Raw genomic sequence first — 19,599 nt, forward strand, 5'->3', positions numbered from 1 at the left:
GAAGAGCAGCCAGTGTTCTTAACCTCTCCAGCTGCCACCTTTGCTTCTTGAACATTGTCTCTTTTCACTTTTTATTTTGAGATAGTAACTAAGTTACTCAGCTGGCCTTCACTCACTTGGCCACTCAGGTCAGGCCGTGAACCTGTGATCCTCCTACTGGAAGGAGATCCTCCTTCGCTAGGATTACAAGCCTACACCACCAGCTTAGTTCTGGCCTTTCATAAACAACTGCTATTCTAGCTAAAGGAAAAATAGGCTCAAGGAGAGAAAGACAGATATTTCTGCAGGTTGACACTCTAGTAATTGCATGGAATAATATTACAAATCTTTCCTGCATTTTAATACTAAGCATTCACCAGACATATAACTGGCCTGGCTATATGAACCACAGCCATTCCAGGGCTCTTCTACCTTCAGAGTGCTGTTCTCCTTGGGTGTGAAGCCAAACCCTTGTAGGTCTTGGCTTCCTGGAGCCAGTTCTGATTAGAGTCACTATGACCACAGATCTCCACAGCACCAGGTGCAGGCACAGTCAAGTCAGTTTGATGCCTCCTCCGATCTCCAAGCTACTAAACATCAAGATCTACATTGGTGGCTACCTGTCTGTAATCACAGCACCTGGGTATCTGAGGCAGAAGGATCTTCAATTTGAGGCCAGTATAGACTACCCTGTCACAAGACAAAATAACCTTTCTTTGAACCCTCCCCAGAAAAAAATAATCACTTCCTACCTGGGGTGGAGGGAAGACAGGGTATTTACAACAAACACAAAAGCAATCCTACCCTAAACAAAGAGAGTGATAGTGGGTCTATAATCCCACATATGATAAACAGGCAGACTACCTGGAACCTCAGACCTAAACATGGAGTACCCTGAGGCACTCAGTGTTTTTTTTGTTTGTTTTTTAACCTCCAGATTTCCGTAGTATGTTCCAATAAAACAAAGCCAAAAACCAAAAAAAGGGAGAAAAGGGCAAGCGGATCACACAGCACATCCAGAAAATCTGCTATTTTCTTGTTCTGACATTGTGGCCAGTCCTACTAGCAGGAAAAGTTCTTTACCTCGCTCGCGGTTGGCTGCCATTTAAATGCAGCCATTGGGCCAGCCATCATCCCCTTCACAGTGCTAGACTCAGGGATGGTGAGGTCCTACGGAGAAAGGCAGAGAGAAAATCAGCATATTTTGTTTCCCCCTTTAGCCACACTCAACCCTGAACTAAGCTCCTGGTGAGTGCCATGGTCTAAGTGTAAATTCAAGCCAATCCCTTGGGCAAGGCTCTGAGTGGGAGAGAAAGAGGCAACTGCTTCCTACAGTTCTGTACTAACAAAACCTGCTAATGCACTCATGTCACAAGGAGGAAGGTTAATAAGAGAACTGCCAGCATGTCACAGGGAAATTCTTTATGGGAATCATAATCACGAACAGTGGGCCAGCGGGAATCTACCTTGTCTTAAAAAAAAAAACTAAAAGCAAACACATGGCACTGCTGAGGAGGCCTGCCAGATTTAAGTTATTACGCACATTAGAATACACTTGGGGTGTTCTCAAATGAGCAACTCTTTATCTGCATAGCTTGTGCCCCATTCACTTGTACATAGCTGGCCCCTTCTACAACTGTGATAAAACCTCATACTTCACCCACCTAAGTGGGATACCAGGGTGAATGTTTATGTGCCCATAGACATCCCTGTGATGAAGTTCCTACTCCCTGGTGCCAGGCTGCCTCCTCTACTGCTTTGCAATCATAAAGCACCTTTCCCCTTGTCACCTGTACCAAACTGGGTACCACACTATCATCACTGTGAGCAGGCAGACACACACTGAATCTTCAGCTCCCTCTCTGGGCCTATGGAGTCTAGTCTCTGCAAACCACCCCAAGTGCCATTCTGTTGTAGTATCATCTTCTGCCCCCTAAGGATACCTGAAAAGGGCCGACCTAGAGCTCAGAGGTGTCAAATGCTTACCTATAGACAAGGCTAAATTTATGTCTAGACTTCTGTTTGAGGCTTGCCTGGAGCCCTGCTCCTATGTCTTGGCTGGCCTCTCCTTTCCTTACTTTGAGGCTGAGAACTACAGCTTCAACTTGAGATCATCCCTACAGAAATGTGTCAGACCTGTGGCACTCATAAAATTTTACACCAAGAGGAGTAAATCAGGGTTGGACCAAGAGCTGTAAACTCTATTCTGTCATCCCTGGAGCACCATTGTTCCAATTTCATTGACTGCAATTTAAAATTCACCAGCCTGGTGCGAGAGGCAGTGTTGTAACATGACTGGAGGCTTCTGTGTTAGCACAGATAGAGATTGTATCTGTAATTGCAGAACAGTCTTTGTAGCAGCACTACACTAGACTCTTTATTAGACAGGTTCTTACTTGGCAGCTTTACTGTAGGCCACATTAGAGATAAAGCCTAAGAGACAGACATGGCCCCTCAGGAAGAGAGATACCCACTTCTCTAACATATACTCAGCTTCGTCTGCACACCAGCACGATTCCCTGTGTGGAGTAGAATAGACACACTTGTAATACCACCAACCCTGGCTCTAAATTGCTGGCATTTGTTTCATGTAATTTTTTTTTCTTTTGGTTGATTGGATTTTGGTGTGGGGTGGTTTGGTTTGATTTGATTTGGTTTTGGTGTATATTTTGATGTAGAGTCTCACTTTGTATTCTTGGCTGGCTTGGAACTATGTAGACCAGGCTGGCCTCAAACTCTGCAGCTAGGAGCCTGTGTTTTACTGTTTACTTCCAGACAAATGACAATTGCTATGCTAACACACCTGCACTCTGTGAACTACAGGATAGATGAGGTCAGATGCACTGTCATTCCAGTGCCAGGACACTCTACCTGAAGCATCCAACACAGGTCCAGCCCAAAAACACCAGAGAGGAACCTGTTAGGGCCGCTAGGAGGATGTTGTTCTCCTAGACTGAAACCTGGTTAGAAGTTACTACACCCCAAATGAATTACCATGTTGTGGGGTTGATTGCTTCTCATTAACAACTTGAAGAATCGGAGAAGCTTGGGCAGGATCTAAGAAAGGCTAGAAGAGAAGTTGTTTCTGTCTAGGAGTCTGTGAAACCTTGCCTGAAGACAGTCTTAATTTGGAAGGCAATGTAGTACCTAATGGCTCCAATTTCTTCTCGATTGAAAACTATATCTTTCAGGACTCATCAGGCCATATCCCTTGCAAAGTCCCCTATGCACTGAGGCTTGCAGTTCTCTGAAGTTCCCTACTTCCTGAGCATGGTCCCAGGAAGACTCTTGCTCTCATCCTTCTCCTTAGACTTAGGACAATGTAAAGAGCCTTCTCCAATCACAGGCCCACAGAGGCAGACCAGGCTGTGCCTAGCCAAAGATATCCATATGGAACCCTAAAGTGTTTTTCTTTTCTTTCCTTTTTTTTTTTCCTCCTGAGACAGGGTTTCTCTGTGTAGCCCTGGCTGTCCTGGAACTCACTCTGTAGACAAGGCTGGCCTCAAACTCAGAAATCCACCTGCCTCTGCCTCCCAAGTGCTAGGACTAAAGTCATGCGCCACCATGGCCCAGCTTAAAATGTTTTTAAAAAATCTAATTACATTCAAACATTTAAACTTAGGGTATGCCACATAAAATTCTGTATTTCCAGCCTCTCTCAAGGAAAATCAGACAATCTGGCAGCAGTTGGCCAGGCTCAGCTCCAAGACGCAGTGAGCTCTTCTGCTCTTCCTACAAATCCAAGGCAGCTTGAGTCCATTAGTACCCTGTCCCACTGGTGTTTGAACCTGCTAGTCTTGCTCTGCCCATCTAGTATTTCATCAAGGTTTTATCACCCCCTGTTCCATCAGCCATCTGGTTTCTGTTCCTTTTATCATAGTTGCTTATCTTCCAGTGTGCTCACTATTCACAGGCCATCCACTTCCTGAAATTCAAGACTTGTTAGCCAGAAGGTAAGAGATACACCATTTCCTCCTTGTTTCATCTGGTCACACTTACAACTTCATTAGCCCTGACCACAAACTTTCTTTGCAGTGCAGCCTCTGCCCTTGAGCACCCACTCCACATATTTCCAAGACAAGCTCATCTAGTCTCATGGATTAAATTGTTTTTCCTTCCCCCAAGATGGCTTCCCAAGTCTGTAATTCTAGTACTTTCTGGGTTGTGCTTCAAACATATCACATTAACAAAGACCTGAAGGCTAGTTTAATGGTAAAGTGCTTGCCTACCATGCATGAAGTTCTAGGTTTTATTCTTAGTTCTATAAACAACGACAACAGCAAACCCCAAACCCCTCTACAACCACAGAACCACTCTCTCTTCTTTGATCATACAGGAAGCAGTGCTATCTTCTAGGAGTGAAGCTTGAAGCTTCCTTCATCTTCACCATTCCACATAACCAGCTGCCAAATTACAGGAAGGCTGCCTCTGACATGCCTCTCCCTGACTCTTTCAGGAAATACTACCTCTCATGGGTCTACCTGTGACTTTGGCTTTCTATTTGGCTTCAGGCCCCTTTCTCTGACCTTGCAATTACTAAGGTCCATCTTGGCACATTGACATCTCAACAACCAGCTTAAACAGCTTCCTTAGTACTTCTGCTATCTTGAATTTACTGAACGGTCCTCTGCATCCCAGAGTCAATCTGTCTGTACCTCTGTTTACCCGTCTCTCTACCTGCACAGGGACACTCATGCCAGAATCCTGCCTCACGTGGAGGGCATGCTCACCTCTACAGTGTTTTCCCTTCCTTCTTGTTAGCCTTGCCCTGGGCCTGAGCAACTCAGGAGACAGTTTCCTGCCTTCACCATCTCTGCTACTATGTCTGTGCATCTTGCTCCCACGTCACCTATAGAACATGACAAGGACTCCACACCCACTAGATGAGCAAGATCATATACTTAAGAGTATGGCTCTACTTTACACAAAAAGGGACACGAGTCCCGGAAGCTAGAGCAGTTAAGACAAACCTTCTCATCCTTTGGGGGCCGACCCCGCTTCCGGGGACTTTGCTCTTGGGCTCTTTTAAGGCATTTGGAGCCTCTGTCTGCAGAGCCTGAAGTCACCCTCTTCTTTCCTTCTCCCATGTTCTTCTTCACCTTCCCTTCAGACAGGCTAAGCTTGCGTTTCTCATCACCTGAGTTTGGCCTACTTCTCTCCTCACTGGAATTACGCCGATTCTTGTCATCAGCAGAAGTGTGGGATGATGTCTGAAAGTTCAACAATAATAATGATAACCACTACAACATCCACTGCCACCACCATGGGCCACAGTCCTCTCTCTCAGCACTTCTATGAATTGTCTTCATAGCCACCCTGAGAAACAGGATCCTCGCTCACCTGTTTGAGCTGGAAAGACAGCTTAAAAAAAGAAAATCATGTCACTTGTCTGCAGCCCCAAAGGTGGAAGGTGGCTGTATTCCTAAAGTCTTTGCCTGTACTGTGAATCTGAGCTACTCCTCCCAAACACAACATGCCTCAGAAAAGAGAGCCACGGGCATAGAGTTCTGGACACAGCTGTTCTCTTGCTAGGCATCTCATGGGAAAGCAGTGTCTACGACACAAATCTGCTAGTAACCATGCAAAACCCTTGGCCTGATGACGGAGGGAATGACTGCAGTCTCTTACCTGGTCTTTCCCTTTGGCTCTCCTGAGGAACTCTTCGACAGCATCCACAGCTTGCTGAAACCGTTTGCCCTTGTTGATCTTTATCATCTCTTCCTTGTGAGCATGGTAAGGCTTTAGCTGTTCCACTTTGATCCAGGCACTAAGAGAAAACAAACACAGAAAGAGTTTCATCCGTACTGTATATGCCAACACATTCCTGAGATCTCACTAGGGGAGGATTTTAACACTATTTGTTTTAGCTGAAAATTAAGAGGCATAAGCCTTACCAACCATCCATTTCTAATTCTTTTTTGTTTGTTTGTTTTTTTGTTTCTTTTTTCAAGACGGGGTTTCTCTGTATAGTCCTGGAACTCACTCTGTAGACCAGGCCTGCCTGGAACTCAGAAATCTGTCTGCCTCTGCCTCCCAAGTGTTGGGATTACAGGCGTGCACCACCACCGCCCAGCCCATTTCTAATTCTTGAGTCTCAAGTACATTTTCTTGAAACAAACAGAACTACAAGAGGTCAGAAAGTGAGAACTTCCCTCCAGTGACGTCACCACATCATACCCTGTATTTCTATGCTCACTCACCAGCTCTCCACCCACCCACCCATCTCGCTGCTCAGTGCAGGCAAAGCCTGTAGATTTTCTGCACAAAGGCCAAGGAGATCTGCAAGCATTATAAACCATGGTAATCTCTCTCTCTCTCTCTCTCTCTCTCTCTCTCTCTCTCTGGCCTGGCACTCACCATGTAGACCAGGTACTCTTCCTATCTTTGTCTCTTGAGTGATGGAATTACAAGTGTGAACTACCACATTTGACTTAGACAACCATTAGAACCAGGTTGTCCATCAACTTAGGGTCAGGATGTAACCAGATTCATGAAATATAATTTTGTTTTTCAAGACAGGATTTCTCTTTCTCTATGTAACCCTGGCTGTCCTGGAACTTACTCTGTAGACCAGGCTGGCCTCAAACTCATAGAGTTTCACTTGCTTCTGCCTTCTGAGTGCTGAGGTTAAAGGCATACACCACCACAGACCAGCCCTTTTTTTTTTTTATTTTTTTTATTTTTAAAGGCAAGGGCTCATGTATCTTTTCTTTTCTTTCTTTTTGAGATAGGGTCTCACTATCACAATAATCAGGCTGGCCTCCAACTAACAGAAATTTGCCTGCTTTCATTTTCTGAATAATGTAATTAAAGGTGTGTATTACAATACCTGGCAAGGACTCAGTGTATAGTAAACTGGCTAAATTCTTATGTAGCTGAGGATGACCCTGAACTCCTGACTCTTTTGCCTCCACGTCCCAAATGTTGGGATCACAGGTATGCATACCACTCCTGGTGGTGGAGATAGAACTACCTATCAACTGAGCAACTACCCCAAACTCAATATCTATGTTTGCTGTTCTTTGCAGCCACTGAGTCTACATTTGTTCTTAAATGATGGTATCCACGGCTACTAAACCATACATACACGTATGTTTTGGGATGAGTGCAGCAGTCACAAAAGAGGCTTTAAATGACATTCATTTTGAAAGGCAAAATGAACTGTCTTATTGTTAATTTCAACTGCTAATGTGTAACACCTTAAAGCTAAAAAAAGCAGTCAGCTGCAAGTTCTGAAGGATCTGGCCTGTCATGAATCCTGAGCATGTCTCCTGCAGTATGCTTTCGGTGGCTTTCCTAAACGATGCTCTGGAATCCAAGTGCAAATGAGAACATATTACAGGCATGGCAAAGAATCAGCTAATTTATATATGTATTTACCTGTAATACTCATTGGGTCTCACAGCATAACCTTCAGAAAAAAGTGGGCCAGGCTAAGGACATAGAAACTGGGTCACATCAATGACTCAAAGCTTCTTTCTTTAGAGAAGGCTGGAGAATAATCACTTACAATGGCCAAAGAGTTTTTATGCATCTCCAGCTTTTTCACTCTGAGCATTGTGGGAACAATTGTGAAGATGGGTCAAGAACAAATGTGGCAGCCCCGAGACACAGTTTGATATAGCACACCAGGGCAGACAGGATACCTATGGCTAAGGCAAACACCACACAGGGACAGACAGTGGTCTCTGGCACACAGAACCAACTATGTCTATCAGTAGAGAGAGGTATTCTGGTGGCCAGCTCGACTATAGAGTTTGCACCCTGACATGAGAGCCTTGACCCCAGCCCACAGGAAGAAACATGAAGTAAGGTATTGTCCCTGAATGTTGGCCAGTGTGTCTTAGGGACCCAGCCACAGCCCTTCACTCTATTTACAGAAGCCTAAGTACCAGGTGAAGGTTGCAGAGCTGCAGTGGTAACTGGAAGCTCAGCTCTGGGACCACACCAGTGTCAGGGATAAAGCTCACAGATGGTTCTCAAGACAGTGTCCATCCTCCAAAACTATGTTAGATGCTCTGCAGTGGTAATCCCATTCACTCCTTTTGTCACTGTCATGCCTGCCTCCTAGCAACCTCTGATTGACAGAAAAAGCAAAGGTGAGGACTTTTATGGAAGAAATGCCAATATGTCACCCACATTTTTGGGGGTGGTAGTGGGGAGCAATGTGTTTTAAACAAATTTCTGATTTCTGCAAGAAGGAAGAACACACACAAAATTCTACTCACCTTCCAGATAGGACTTTGAGAAACTATACTGAAATCTTCCTTGATACAATGATCTTTGAAATGTTCAAATGAACTGACAATACAAATACGACTTTGAGAAGATAAAAGCAAGAAATGTTAATCTACTCAAAAAACTGACCAAGTGACCTGCCTTACCAGAACTACAGCTCACGGGAGCACAGGATTACCTCTAGAAAGCAAACAACACTCGCATCACTTCAGCCATCAGAACAAAATGTGTTCTGTAGTGGTCACATAGCTTGCTTAATGAGCTGGTGCCTTTTAGCTGGTACTTCAGTAACACATCTAATCCTGGAAGAACAGCGGCATAGGCTGGCAGAGAACTGGTGCTCTCTAGTTTCCGTTAAGTGATGCCACCACCTTACAGCCATTTTTAGGGGTAGAAGGACTTCTTGACAGTGGGTGACAAACTGATAAAATGCTCAGCTGGGTAACTATTTTAACTTATTTTAGTTCATATGTGTGCATGTTTTGTCTACGTGTATGTTGGGATACCACTTGTGTGCCTGATACTACTCTTGGAGGCCAGAAGGTGGTGTCGGATTCCTTAGAACTGGAAATGTTGAAGGTTGTGATCTGCACTGGGAATCAAACTCAGGTCCTCTGGAAGAGCAGCCAGTAGAAACAATCACTGACCATCTCTCCAGTACCCTGCCTGGGTAACTCTTTAACATTTTTTAAAAGTTGTAATTAATAAATAAATTAATGGTAGTGGAGGAAGGTCTAGCTTGCTCTGGAATTCACTAAGTAGACTAGGCAAGCTTCAAATGCATAGTGATCTGCCTGCCTCTGTCTCTCAAATGCTGCAATTAAAGGTGTACACACTCTCATTGCTGGCCTTAACTAAAAACCAAAAGCCAAAAAAAAGTTCTCTATTTAGCCCTGGCTTTTCTAGAACTTGGTCCATAGACCAGGATGTCCTTGAACTCAAGAGATCTGCCTGACCTCTGCATCCCAAGTGCTGGGATTAAAGGTGTGTACTGCCACACTAGTTTTAACTTTTGGAAGCATGGGTCTCAGGTAGCTCAGGCTGGCTTCAAACTCATATGTGACCATGGATGACCCTAAACCTTTGACCCTTTTATTTTCACCTCCCCAGTGCTAGGATTAGGATTTTATGTATGTATGTATCACACCTAATTAATGATGGGAATCAAAACTAGAGCACTGTGCATGTTAAGTAAACTCTACCAACTAAGTTACTTCCCTACCTCTTGTAATGGCATTTTAAAGATCTTTTTTTTGGGGTGGGGGGTGCTAGGATGAATGCAGGATTTGTATATGCTAATCATGTTCTCAAAAAGCTGAAGACTCAGCCTTATACAGCTGTTTTGTTTCTTTACTTGTAATGAGCTGTAATCTATGATTTGCCTCACAACCTTTTCCTAGGACCCAGAAGAAGCTCTACCCATTTAGCACTTTGCCACTGATTAGGAAGTCAAGTTTATCAAGTCTGTGCCTAAAGTGTGAAGCTTTGCTTTATGTAGAGTAGATAGCTACACATTGTTTGTGACAGTAAATGATGGAAAACAAACTAACTGGCAATCTGTGAGGCTAACCATTCAGATATTTAGTTAAATGTAAAAAGCAGAAAAATCACTATGTGTAATATGCTTAGCTACACAAAGGAATATACAACTTCTTGATTCTGCATACTATTTCTAGGGTGGTACAACCCAAGAAACTACTTGAGCTGGGTGTGTACGAACATACCTTTACTTCCAGCAACTGAGAAGCAATAGCAGGCAGATCTTGAGTTCCAGGCCAGTTAGGACTACACAGTGAGACCTTGTCTCAAAAACAAAAACAAAAAACTATACTCAAACCACAAAGATTAAAATCCACAAAAAACCAAACCAACCAACCAACCAACCAAACAAACAAAATAGAAACTAGTTAGCCAGGTGGTGGTGTGGCAACACACTTTAATCCCAGCGCTCAGGAGGCAGAGGCACATGGATCTGTGAGTTCCAGGACAGCAAAAGCTACACAGGGAAACCATCTCAATAAGTCAATGCCAGGCTGGTGAGATGGCTCAGCGGTTAAGAACACTGACTGCTTTCGCAAAGGTCCCGAGTTCAAATCCCAGCAACCACATGGTGGCTCACAACCATCCGTAATGAGATTTGACACCCTCTTCTGGTTCGTCTGAAGACAGCTACAGTGTACTTATTTATAATAATAAATAAATCCTTTAAAAAAAAAAAGTCAGTGCCTCCTCCCTCAAAAGAATTTAGTTTACCTGACTAGCTGAAGGACAAAAAAAAAAAAACAAAACGAATTGCCTTATTCTTTTCAGAGTCATTAAAAAAATTAACATCCCTATGTCCCGTCCGAAAACCACTAAGGCTTTTATGTAAACTTACCATTCCAGCTGCTCAGCAGGTGCTGCCCTAGACTTTCTGGCTTAGAGACTGGATATAGTGGGAAACTCCTTCTGGATGTTGCTGTAACTACATCTGACATGGCCCACAGCATGTTCCTTGGTATCTTGTCATATTTCCTACAAACTCTTCAAATGGAACACAGACCTGCCACTAAACCATTCTCGGAATACTCCATTTAAAATAAGAAGTTCTATACTTTGGAGCTGATTTCTCCTAAAGTGAAAACTATTGGCAACTTTACACATGTGTCTCCTCCATTGCTTAGGCTGGAGCTTTGAAGTGGAAGCACACAACGATAGAGCTGGCCGGGCATGGTCTATGACAGACGGGCAGAAGACCTGTGTCAAGTCACATGGGTCCCCTTCTCTATCTGGATTCATGAGCTGTACTTAGAAAACCATTTTTATAGCTGTCTTTAAAAAAAAAAATCACTGAAAGTGGCTGAAGGTTCAATTTTAAGCTAATCCGAAATGAAGGCACTGGAAAACATACACACACTCATAAAAAGCGACAGAAATACCTAGTTCATTTCAAAGTTTACCTTCAGACATCAACACAGCCAAGTGTGGCTATGTGTACTCCTGTAATACAGTACTAGAGAAGTGGAGGAGGAAGGAGCAGGAGTTCTAATGCAGTGTGAGATCCTGTTTCAAAACCACCACCACCACCACCACCACCGAAAGAAAACAGAAAAGAATTGAAATTAAGATAGATTTAGAAAACTTTGTTTCTAGAATTTGGTGTCCTGGTTAGGCTTTTTTTTTTTTTTGACAACCTGATACAACCAAACATGGATTGGATCTTTTTCCTGAGAAGAGGACAAACCCAGACCATATTGGCTTACAGCCATGTCCATTGGGAAATATCTTGATTGTTTATATGGGAGGGCACAGCCCACTGTGGGCAGTGCCACCACTGGGAAGTTGTCTTGGATTGTATAAGAAAACTGGCTGAATATAAGCACAAGCCAGGCAGCTGCACTTCTCCATGGTTCCTGTCTGACTTTCCTCAAAGACCTCAGAAGACTGAAAGAATCCTTACCCTGAAATTGCTTTTGGTTGTGGTGTTGATCATGGAAACAGAAAATGAACTAGGGTACTTGGCGACATTCTCAAGGGAGGCTCTCTAGCTGTGCAGCCTACCCCAAGCAATAGCTACCACTCTTTATGGGCCAGTTCCATGACACCTGCTCATTGTGGCACTGGCATCAGCCATGGAGGGAGACTATGTGGACATGCGCTGTTCCTGTTTTGGGGAAGGAGAATCTAATCCATGCTCTACATGACAGCTATCACGCAGTCCTGGCACAGGGACAGGTTGTGCCAGTCAAATATCCAGAATACTGGACATCACTACTCATTTATCTTAACCCTCAAACTATTACTAAATGGCATCAGATGTAGAGAAAGTGGACTAGTTTCAGGTGATAATACAGGTGAAAAGTTAAAGGCATGGTCACACAGCTCCAACCCAGTATGTTCTTCATCATCAACCACCTAGAAAAGGTGACTTTTCTAGGGAAGTCACCTTTAGCACAGACTAAAGACATCTTGTACCAGCCAGACCTAACTACTTTTAATCACTGAGCATGACTGCAGCTTCTGCTATAGTATTTTTGAACTGTGACACTGAGTACCTGCAAAATAAATGAATACTTTTTCATTTTGCTATTTCCAGCTAACAATTTAACCAAAAACTTTCAATTGTGTGAGTGAGTGTGTGGGCAGATATGAAGACCATGGTGCTAGTGTAGAGGTTGGAGAACAACTCAAAGAAGGCAGTTCTCTTCCCCCACAATGTGGGTTCTGAGGACTGAGCTCAGCAAGCACCTTCGTCTGCATCTCGCTAGCCTCTGCTGATTAAGTTTTATTTTTTTAAATAGGTACTTATTTGTGTTTACAAGAAAATGTGTGTGTATATGTCTGCATGTTGTATATCATGTACATAGGTATAAGATCCTTTGGAACTACAATTATAGGTTATCTTGAGTTACTCACCATGGATACTGGGAACCAACTATAGTCTTCCAGGAGAGCAGTAATTGCTATAAACCATGGAGACATCTTTTTAATGTCTGATCAAAAATTTAAACTCTGAGCCTCATCTCTTTAATGAGCAGCAACCAAGGACAGACTTTTCAAAGGTCTGATCCTTCAAGTTTAACTGTAGGCTTATGTGGTCATATGGTAGAGTTAACAAAGCCATGATGAAGCTGTTTTTCCCCCTCTGGATTTTAAAATAAGTGAGTAAAGTTGTGTCTTGGAGAGCTGACTCCATTTCATTAAGTCTTGTTTTCAAAACAGAGGCCTGATGAGGCAAGTTTGGCCCTCTATTTCTACTTGTGGCATGCCAATTAATTTGTTAGATGTTTTGGTAAGAAAGGAAAGGAAAAGCTAGATGTGTAAAACTTTAGGATCATCATGAACACACACACACACACACACACACACACACACACACACACACACACACACACTTAAATATTTTCTTTTTTATTTATGTGCATGTGTGTGTCCTGTGAGGTAATGTGTAGCATGTACACACACACAGGCATCCTTGCAAGCCAGAGGATTACCTGATTGAGTGCTGGGAACCAAATCCAGGTCCTTTGCAAGAGCAAGTAGTAAGTGTTCCTGACTGCTGAGTGATCTCTTCAGAACCATCATATGCTAATATCTTACTCAAGAGGCTATGCATTGGACTCTGTAATAAAGATCCTTGCTAATATAAAAAACAATTAAATGTATTTTTTCCCATTAATTCATGTGTCAATCCCCACCCTCCACTCCAACAGGGTTTCTATGTGTAGCCTTGGTTGTCCTGAAACTAGCTATATAGCCCAGGTTGGCCTCAAACTCATAGAGATTTGCCTGCCTCTTCCTCTCAAGTGCTGGGATTAAAGGCACATGGCATCACTGCCTGGCTTGCGTCAATTTTGAAACCAAATATACCTGACTCAATCCTATGTTTCTTAGGAGTATAAGAAATACTGTGGGTTGGGCCCAGTCCACTGGATCAGGGTCCAATTATCGATGAAGTCTTCAATACAGGATGAGTCAGAGTCACACTTACCCTCATCCCTAAATGTCAGTCTAAAAGGACCCTTCACAGCCACAGATATATTTGCCTTTTAGAAACTAGTTCTTGGGCTGGAGAGATGGCTCAGCGGTTAAGAGCACTGATTGCTCTTGGGAAAGTCCTGAGTTCAAATCCCACAACCACATGGTGGCTCACAACCACCTGTAATAAGATCTGATGCCCTCTTCTGGTGTGTCTGAAGACAGCTATAGTATACTTACATATAATAAATAAATCTTTAAAAAAAAAAAAAGAAACTAGTTCTTATCTCTAAAAAAATTCAGTTATCATTTGTCTATACCACCTCCAAAGTGACTACTTCACACAGGAGTCACTGTGCTGCTCTTGAACTGTTACACAACACTCTAATTGATGCATCCCTTGCAGAACTCTTGAAGGCTACTAGCCAGTTCCTAACTCTTAAGAGCTAACCTTGGTTAACCTTGCTTTTTTCAGGCTTTGCTTTCCCACAGCAATGAGCCCTATTCTTCTGTCTGACACTTCCCTTCTCTGGATCTTGACTTGCTCTATCTGGTCTTCTGGGAAACATAACTAAACTGTACAGTGTATTCTAGTACAAAGGTAGAAAAAATGCATTCTTTCATGTTAGAAGTAATGTTGCTTTTCCTCACAAAGCATTCCTACAAGAGGATGGTAGCTTAGGAAAGGCTTGCTTAGATCACAGAGCAGGTAGAACCAGTTATCTGATACATATCAGGCAGACGACACATCCAAAGCTATTTCCCCAAGTATTCTGCTGCCACCAGTTAATCTGGAGATCTCACCTCTAAAGATTTTACACTGACCCTAAATGAACCAGCCTTAACACTGAACACCCAAGAAGCAGTACTCCACAGCAGCACCGCTGCTAGTTCTTATCATGTGTTTGCTGCCCACCCCACAAACAACCAGCCAACCAATCAATCAACAAAGCGCCAGGTACTGGTGGCGCACGCCTTTAATCCCAGCATGTGGGAGGCAGAGGCAGATGGATTTCTTAGTTCAAGGCCAGCCTGGTTTAGAGTGAGTTCCAGGACAGCCAGAGCTATACAGAGTAACCCTGTCTTGAAAAAATCAAAACAAACAAACAAAAAAAAAAAACAAAAAAAAAAAAAAAGAGAAAGAAAGAAAAAAGAAAAATCAAAACAAACAAACATTTGAGTCCCACAGTGGGTCTCTTTTGGGAAGTACTGGGAATTGAACCCAGGGCCTAATGAATGACCAACATGTACTATCCCACTGTGCTTCACTGTGAGCCCTTTTAAAAGGGCTCCTTTTTATGAGGAACGCCATCTGAGGGGCTCCGATACTTAAAGTCATTTATAGCTACTAGCTGCCCTATCTACTTGCTGTGTATTCAAGAGAGCGTATTTTCCAGAAATCACATCATCACTACCAGCAGCAGGTAACTATGTGTTCAGCACATGCCCTTCATCACTAGGTGCTCAGTTTATGTAATTCTAATTTCCTGTATCTTATTTCTAGTATTTTGTGTACAGAGGGAAACCACTTTATCCTTCTAGAGTTTTAGCATTAAAAAAAAAATAATCAAATAATGGCTTTCAGACCTCAAATAAAACGAATGAGTTCCCATAGTTCTTTCAGACATGTCTTAATTCTTCATTTAGTCACCCTTAGAGTATTATCAATACTCCCTACTATGCCAGGCAAGGAGCCACCAAGCCTAATAGGATCCACATTACCATTTTTGTTCACAATCATTCAAATTCTATTCATGCTTTGGAACTGGATTTCCATCTTGTCTTCCATCAGCTTTCCTAGACCCATTGTTCTCCATTGACCTCGCCCTCTTCTGCCCACAATCCCAGCTGAACTATTAAATCTTGTTCCCTTACTGAGATCCCAAAAGATGAGGACCACAATAGTCACTGTCCTAGGAATCCCTTCAGCATCTAGCACTGTGGTGGATACATGCAATATAACCAACACCTGTTTTTCTTATCAGGACAGTCTTCTTCAATAACACATTTCTCCCTCGCTCCCTTCGGTGAGTGGTGGTAATGGGAGTTGAACCCAAGGCTTTACACATGCTAGACAAGGGCTTTATCACTGAGCTATAGCCCAGCCTCAATGATGACACTGAACACCATTCCCTTCTTCACAGGCTCTGCTCTCACAGCTTGGGGTAGGCTTCCTTAAAATACTGCCAGCACAAAGCTGGCTTAGGAAAAGAAAATGGGGGCCAGGTATATCTGCATTGTGAAGGTCAATATGCTGTGTAAACTGAAACCTGGAGGAGCACACTGACACAGAAACTCCTAAATATGTGAAGCAACTGAAAGGGACTTTTTAGAAGAAAAATCACTTTTTCTTAAAACTTAAAGTACTATTTTTCTTTAACAAGTACAGAAATACCTGCTTAAAGAAACCAAGTTACCTAGCCAAGATCAGACAACCATCTTGTATTGAGGAGAAAGCTAAACAAATCACTGTAAATTCAATTCAATACACATTTTTTCTTCAGCAAAACTTTTTAAAGTTTGTTTTTTGTTAAAGTCAAACTCTCAAAAAGTAATGGTCTGCACACACTGGGAAATAAAGCTTTGTAACTGCAATGGCACAGTAAGTTACTTTGTTTTACAAATGAGAACAGTATTAAACAAGTACTTTTATCAAATAACACCTTAGTTTTCAATTTACCTCAGACTATACTACATGGTCATTAAAACAAAATCAGCTGGGCAAGTAGCTCAGTGGTCAATGGCCTGTCTAAAATGGGCAAGGCTCTGGGTTCTAGCCCAAAGGCCACAGAATATTTTTAAAAATTGATGAGTGAGAGAGTGAGAGTGAGTGAGAGAGAGAGAGAGAGAGAGAGAGAGAGAGAGAGACAGAGAGAGAAAGAGAAAGAGAGAGAGAGAACATGAACACAAGCGTACAAGATATAAACAGGAATTGTTGATAAAGCAAAGATATAAGAAACTAACTTCAATGTGCCTACTATATGTAGAAAGTTATGAACTCTGGTTCTTTTTTGTTTTTTTTTTTCCTAGACAGGGTTTCTCTGTGTAGCCCTGGCTGTCCTGGAACTCACTCTGTAGACCAGGCTGACCTTGAACTCAGAAATCTGTCTGCCTCTGCCTCCCAAGTGCTGGGATTAAAGGTGTGAGCCACCACTGCCCGGTATGAACTCTGGTTCTTACCTGAAGGAAATTATCATTGGCCTCAGAATAATTTTGCTAGATAAGAACACCACTTTTATTTAAGCACAAAACCAGAATTAGGTACCATTTTTCACACACTACAGTAAGCCTGAACTAAGGCTCCTTGGACCACTCGGTCAGCAGCTTAGACTCAGGGGCAACCAGAACTCCCAGGGACTACTACTCACTGATCTTCTGTCCCAAAAAACTTCACAAAGAAGCATTTCTTTCCACGTGGTTTCTTTAAGTCCTTGGGTGGATTAACAATCTGAAGGAGAGAAAGAGAAAAGGTGTGAGGCCAACACAGCAGTCTACTGGGAAAGTAACTCCCCATGGCTCCAACGAGGTTGGGAAGCCAAAGATCTGAGAAGAGACAATGTTCAAAAGCAAACTAAGGCTCTATACTTGACCCAAATATGGGACTTCGCTATCGTGATATGAGGAAATATGCAAATATTCTTTAAATTCTCCATAGCTAACAGTATACTGTTCAACAGATAGTTCTTACTGCAATGGCTCATAGTATAGAAAGTTAAAACTAACAGCAACATTATCCCTCCCTCTATGTGATGTGATCAATGAAGAAACATAATAAATCAATCTTTAAAATACTTTTGGTGTAACAAGAGTTAAGACAGGTAATAGTGTGCAGGGCGGTGGTGGTACATACCTGTAATCCCAGCACTCTGGGAGGCAGAGGCAGGCGGATTTCTGAGTTAGAGGCCAGCCTAGTCTACAGAGTGAGTTCCAGGACAGCCAGGGCTATACAGAGAAACCCTGTCTCGAAAAAAAATCAAGTCCAAAAAACCAAAAAAAAAAAACCAAAAAAAAAAAAAAAAAAAAAAAAAACCCAAAAAAGTCAGGTAATAGTGAAAATAAAGGACCACCAGGAAATAACATATTGCAAACAGTCTTCAGACATTTCCTGGATTCCTAGCAAAACCAAAAAAAAAAAGCATTTGGAAAGCTATGATGGACCACCTCTTGAAAAATCTGGACTGCCATCTTCTGTAGAGATGCACTAGAGCAGCACATATGGTGACAGGGGAAGAACACTTAAACTTAGTTGGGACAAAAATACTTTAGCTTTTCGCTAACCTACATTTAGACTTCCCTCTTCCTGGAGAATCTGTTTCTTCTTTCTTAGATTTGAGCATGCTACATTTGGATTACTATTGATTTCCAAGATTTAAAAAACGAGTTTCACAAGCCATCTGACTGAAGTGATTACCTCATATCAAACACTCTGGTTTATGATATAACTTTCAAAACCAATTGTTAACTAGAGGCAAAACACTAAGTTTTATCAGAATGAACCCATTTTAAGTCAGTGTTAGAGAATGGAGAAAACTAAACACATTATCTCACTTCAGCTGCCTTCTTTTAAAATGCAGCAATGCACTCACCTTTCCTGGCCAGGGAGGATACCGGCCCAGTTTCCCCCTAGAGAAAATAATACAAACAGTCAGAACTTGTCCTGGAAAAGCCAGTCCTTCTCCTTCAGCCCACTCAACAAGCAATTTATGCTCTTAACTCGAGCCTGGCACTCTCAAGGGCCAGAACAAAAGCAGGTAAACCAGAGTTCTTAATGGGCCTTGCACAGCTGGGCTCAGGGCCCTCACACGTGATATATGGAACTGTGTATATATGTGCCTGAGATCTGTGCACTCTTTCCCTGAGAAGGAATATAGAATAACAAAACCATTACGAGTCACTGGTCTGGTACCTCCCAGTGACAGTGTTGGAAACTTCTCTCTGTAATCACAGACTTCCCTAAGACTGGTTTAATTCACCCCATGATCGGCTTTCCTTTGACAAATGATCATGGAAGCCTTTCTCTAGGTCGGGAAACTACGCAGTTCCAGGGAGACAATGGTCACTCTTGGTTTTGGCTGTGTAGGGGACACAAGGAACAGGACGAGAGGCACTGGTCACCGCCTAGCCATCATTTGCAAAGGAGAAGTTCCCTTTCCCCTCGGTTTCTTCATGGGGCAGCGCCAGGCAGTCGGATTTCGCCACCTGGAACCAAGCCTCGAGCCCACGTCTGTCCCAACTGAACGCGGGTATGGACGGCTGTCTCTAGCAAGGTATTCTGCTTTGAGAGGAGCTCCAGAGAGACCCTGGGACTCCACGCCACGCCAGAGATCTCTGCAATGGCAGCCGGAGCACGGGTTCTAGGGCCGTAACCCTCCCCCGGGATGGCCTCGGGGTTCAAGCAGGGACCGCCGCGGCCCCTCTCGGCCTCGGTCCCCCGGGGACCGGACAGCCTCTTCCGCTCAAGCGTCGTTCACACCGCGGCGGCACCTCCTCTTCCCCACTTTCCGCCGTCCGGAACGCAAAATAAAACTACTCCCGGGCCAGCTGCCAACCCTGCGACCAGGAAAAGCAGCTTCGTGCCGTCTTTCGTTCAGCGCTGGTCGCCAGGACTCACCACACCAAGTCGCCGAGCCGCAGACTCACAGCCGCCATCTTACCACCCAACCACCGCCACCGCACGGGCAGCCGGGAACTTCAGGTCGCCGCGGCACCGCCCATTGGAGTTGGCCCGACCACGTGACGGGTGCTTGCTGTCATCCGCTAAGCGGATGTGCTGACGTCACCGCGCCGCGGTCGTTCATTGGACTGCTTGGGGGCACGTGACCTGAGCGCCGCGCTCACAGCGCGTCGAAGCCCGGAGACTCCAAGCTCCTGCCCCCCCCCCCCTCCGGCTCGTGACAACGAAGCATCCGCGGTCCAAAGCAGCGG

At 43.6% G+C, this 19,599-nt stretch overlaps 1 protein-coding gene across 4 annotated transcripts in view; it reads right to left on the bottom strand.

The window, feature by feature from the left end:
- Nucleotides 1-19,393, bottom strand: part of Glyr1 (glyoxylate reductase 1 homolog) — a 36,142-nt gene extending 16,749 nt beyond the window's left edge. For 2 of the 4 annotated variants that reach the window (XM_052195273.1, XM_052195271.1), the window contains exons 1-6: nt 19,286-19,393; nt 18,261-18,297; nt 17,043-17,122; nt 5,608-5,746; nt 4,950-5,189; nt 1,063-1,149 (exon numbers count right to left, since the gene is read on the bottom strand). In XM_052195273.1, coding sequence (XP_052051233.1) covers nt 1,063-1,149; nt 4,950-5,189; nt 5,608-5,746; nt 17,043-17,122; nt 18,261-18,297; nt 19,286-19,323 — 621 coding nt within the window. In that variant the 5' untranslated portion in view covers nt 19,324-19,393. The remainder of the gene's footprint in view (nt 1-1,062; nt 1,150-4,949; nt 5,190-5,607; nt 5,747-17,042; nt 17,123-18,260; nt 18,298-19,285) is intronic. The other 2 variants (XM_052195275.1, XM_052195274.1) reach the window with 1 other exon arrangement.
- Nucleotides 19,394-19,599: the final 206 nt, after the last annotated feature.

The sequence above is a fragment of the Apodemus sylvaticus genome, chromosome 10 (genome assembly GCF_947179515.1).
Source record: "Apodemus sylvaticus chromosome 10, mApoSyl1.1, whole genome shotgun sequence".
Classification (NCBI taxonomy): Eukaryota; Metazoa; Chordata; class Mammalia; order Rodentia; family Muridae; genus Apodemus; species Apodemus sylvaticus.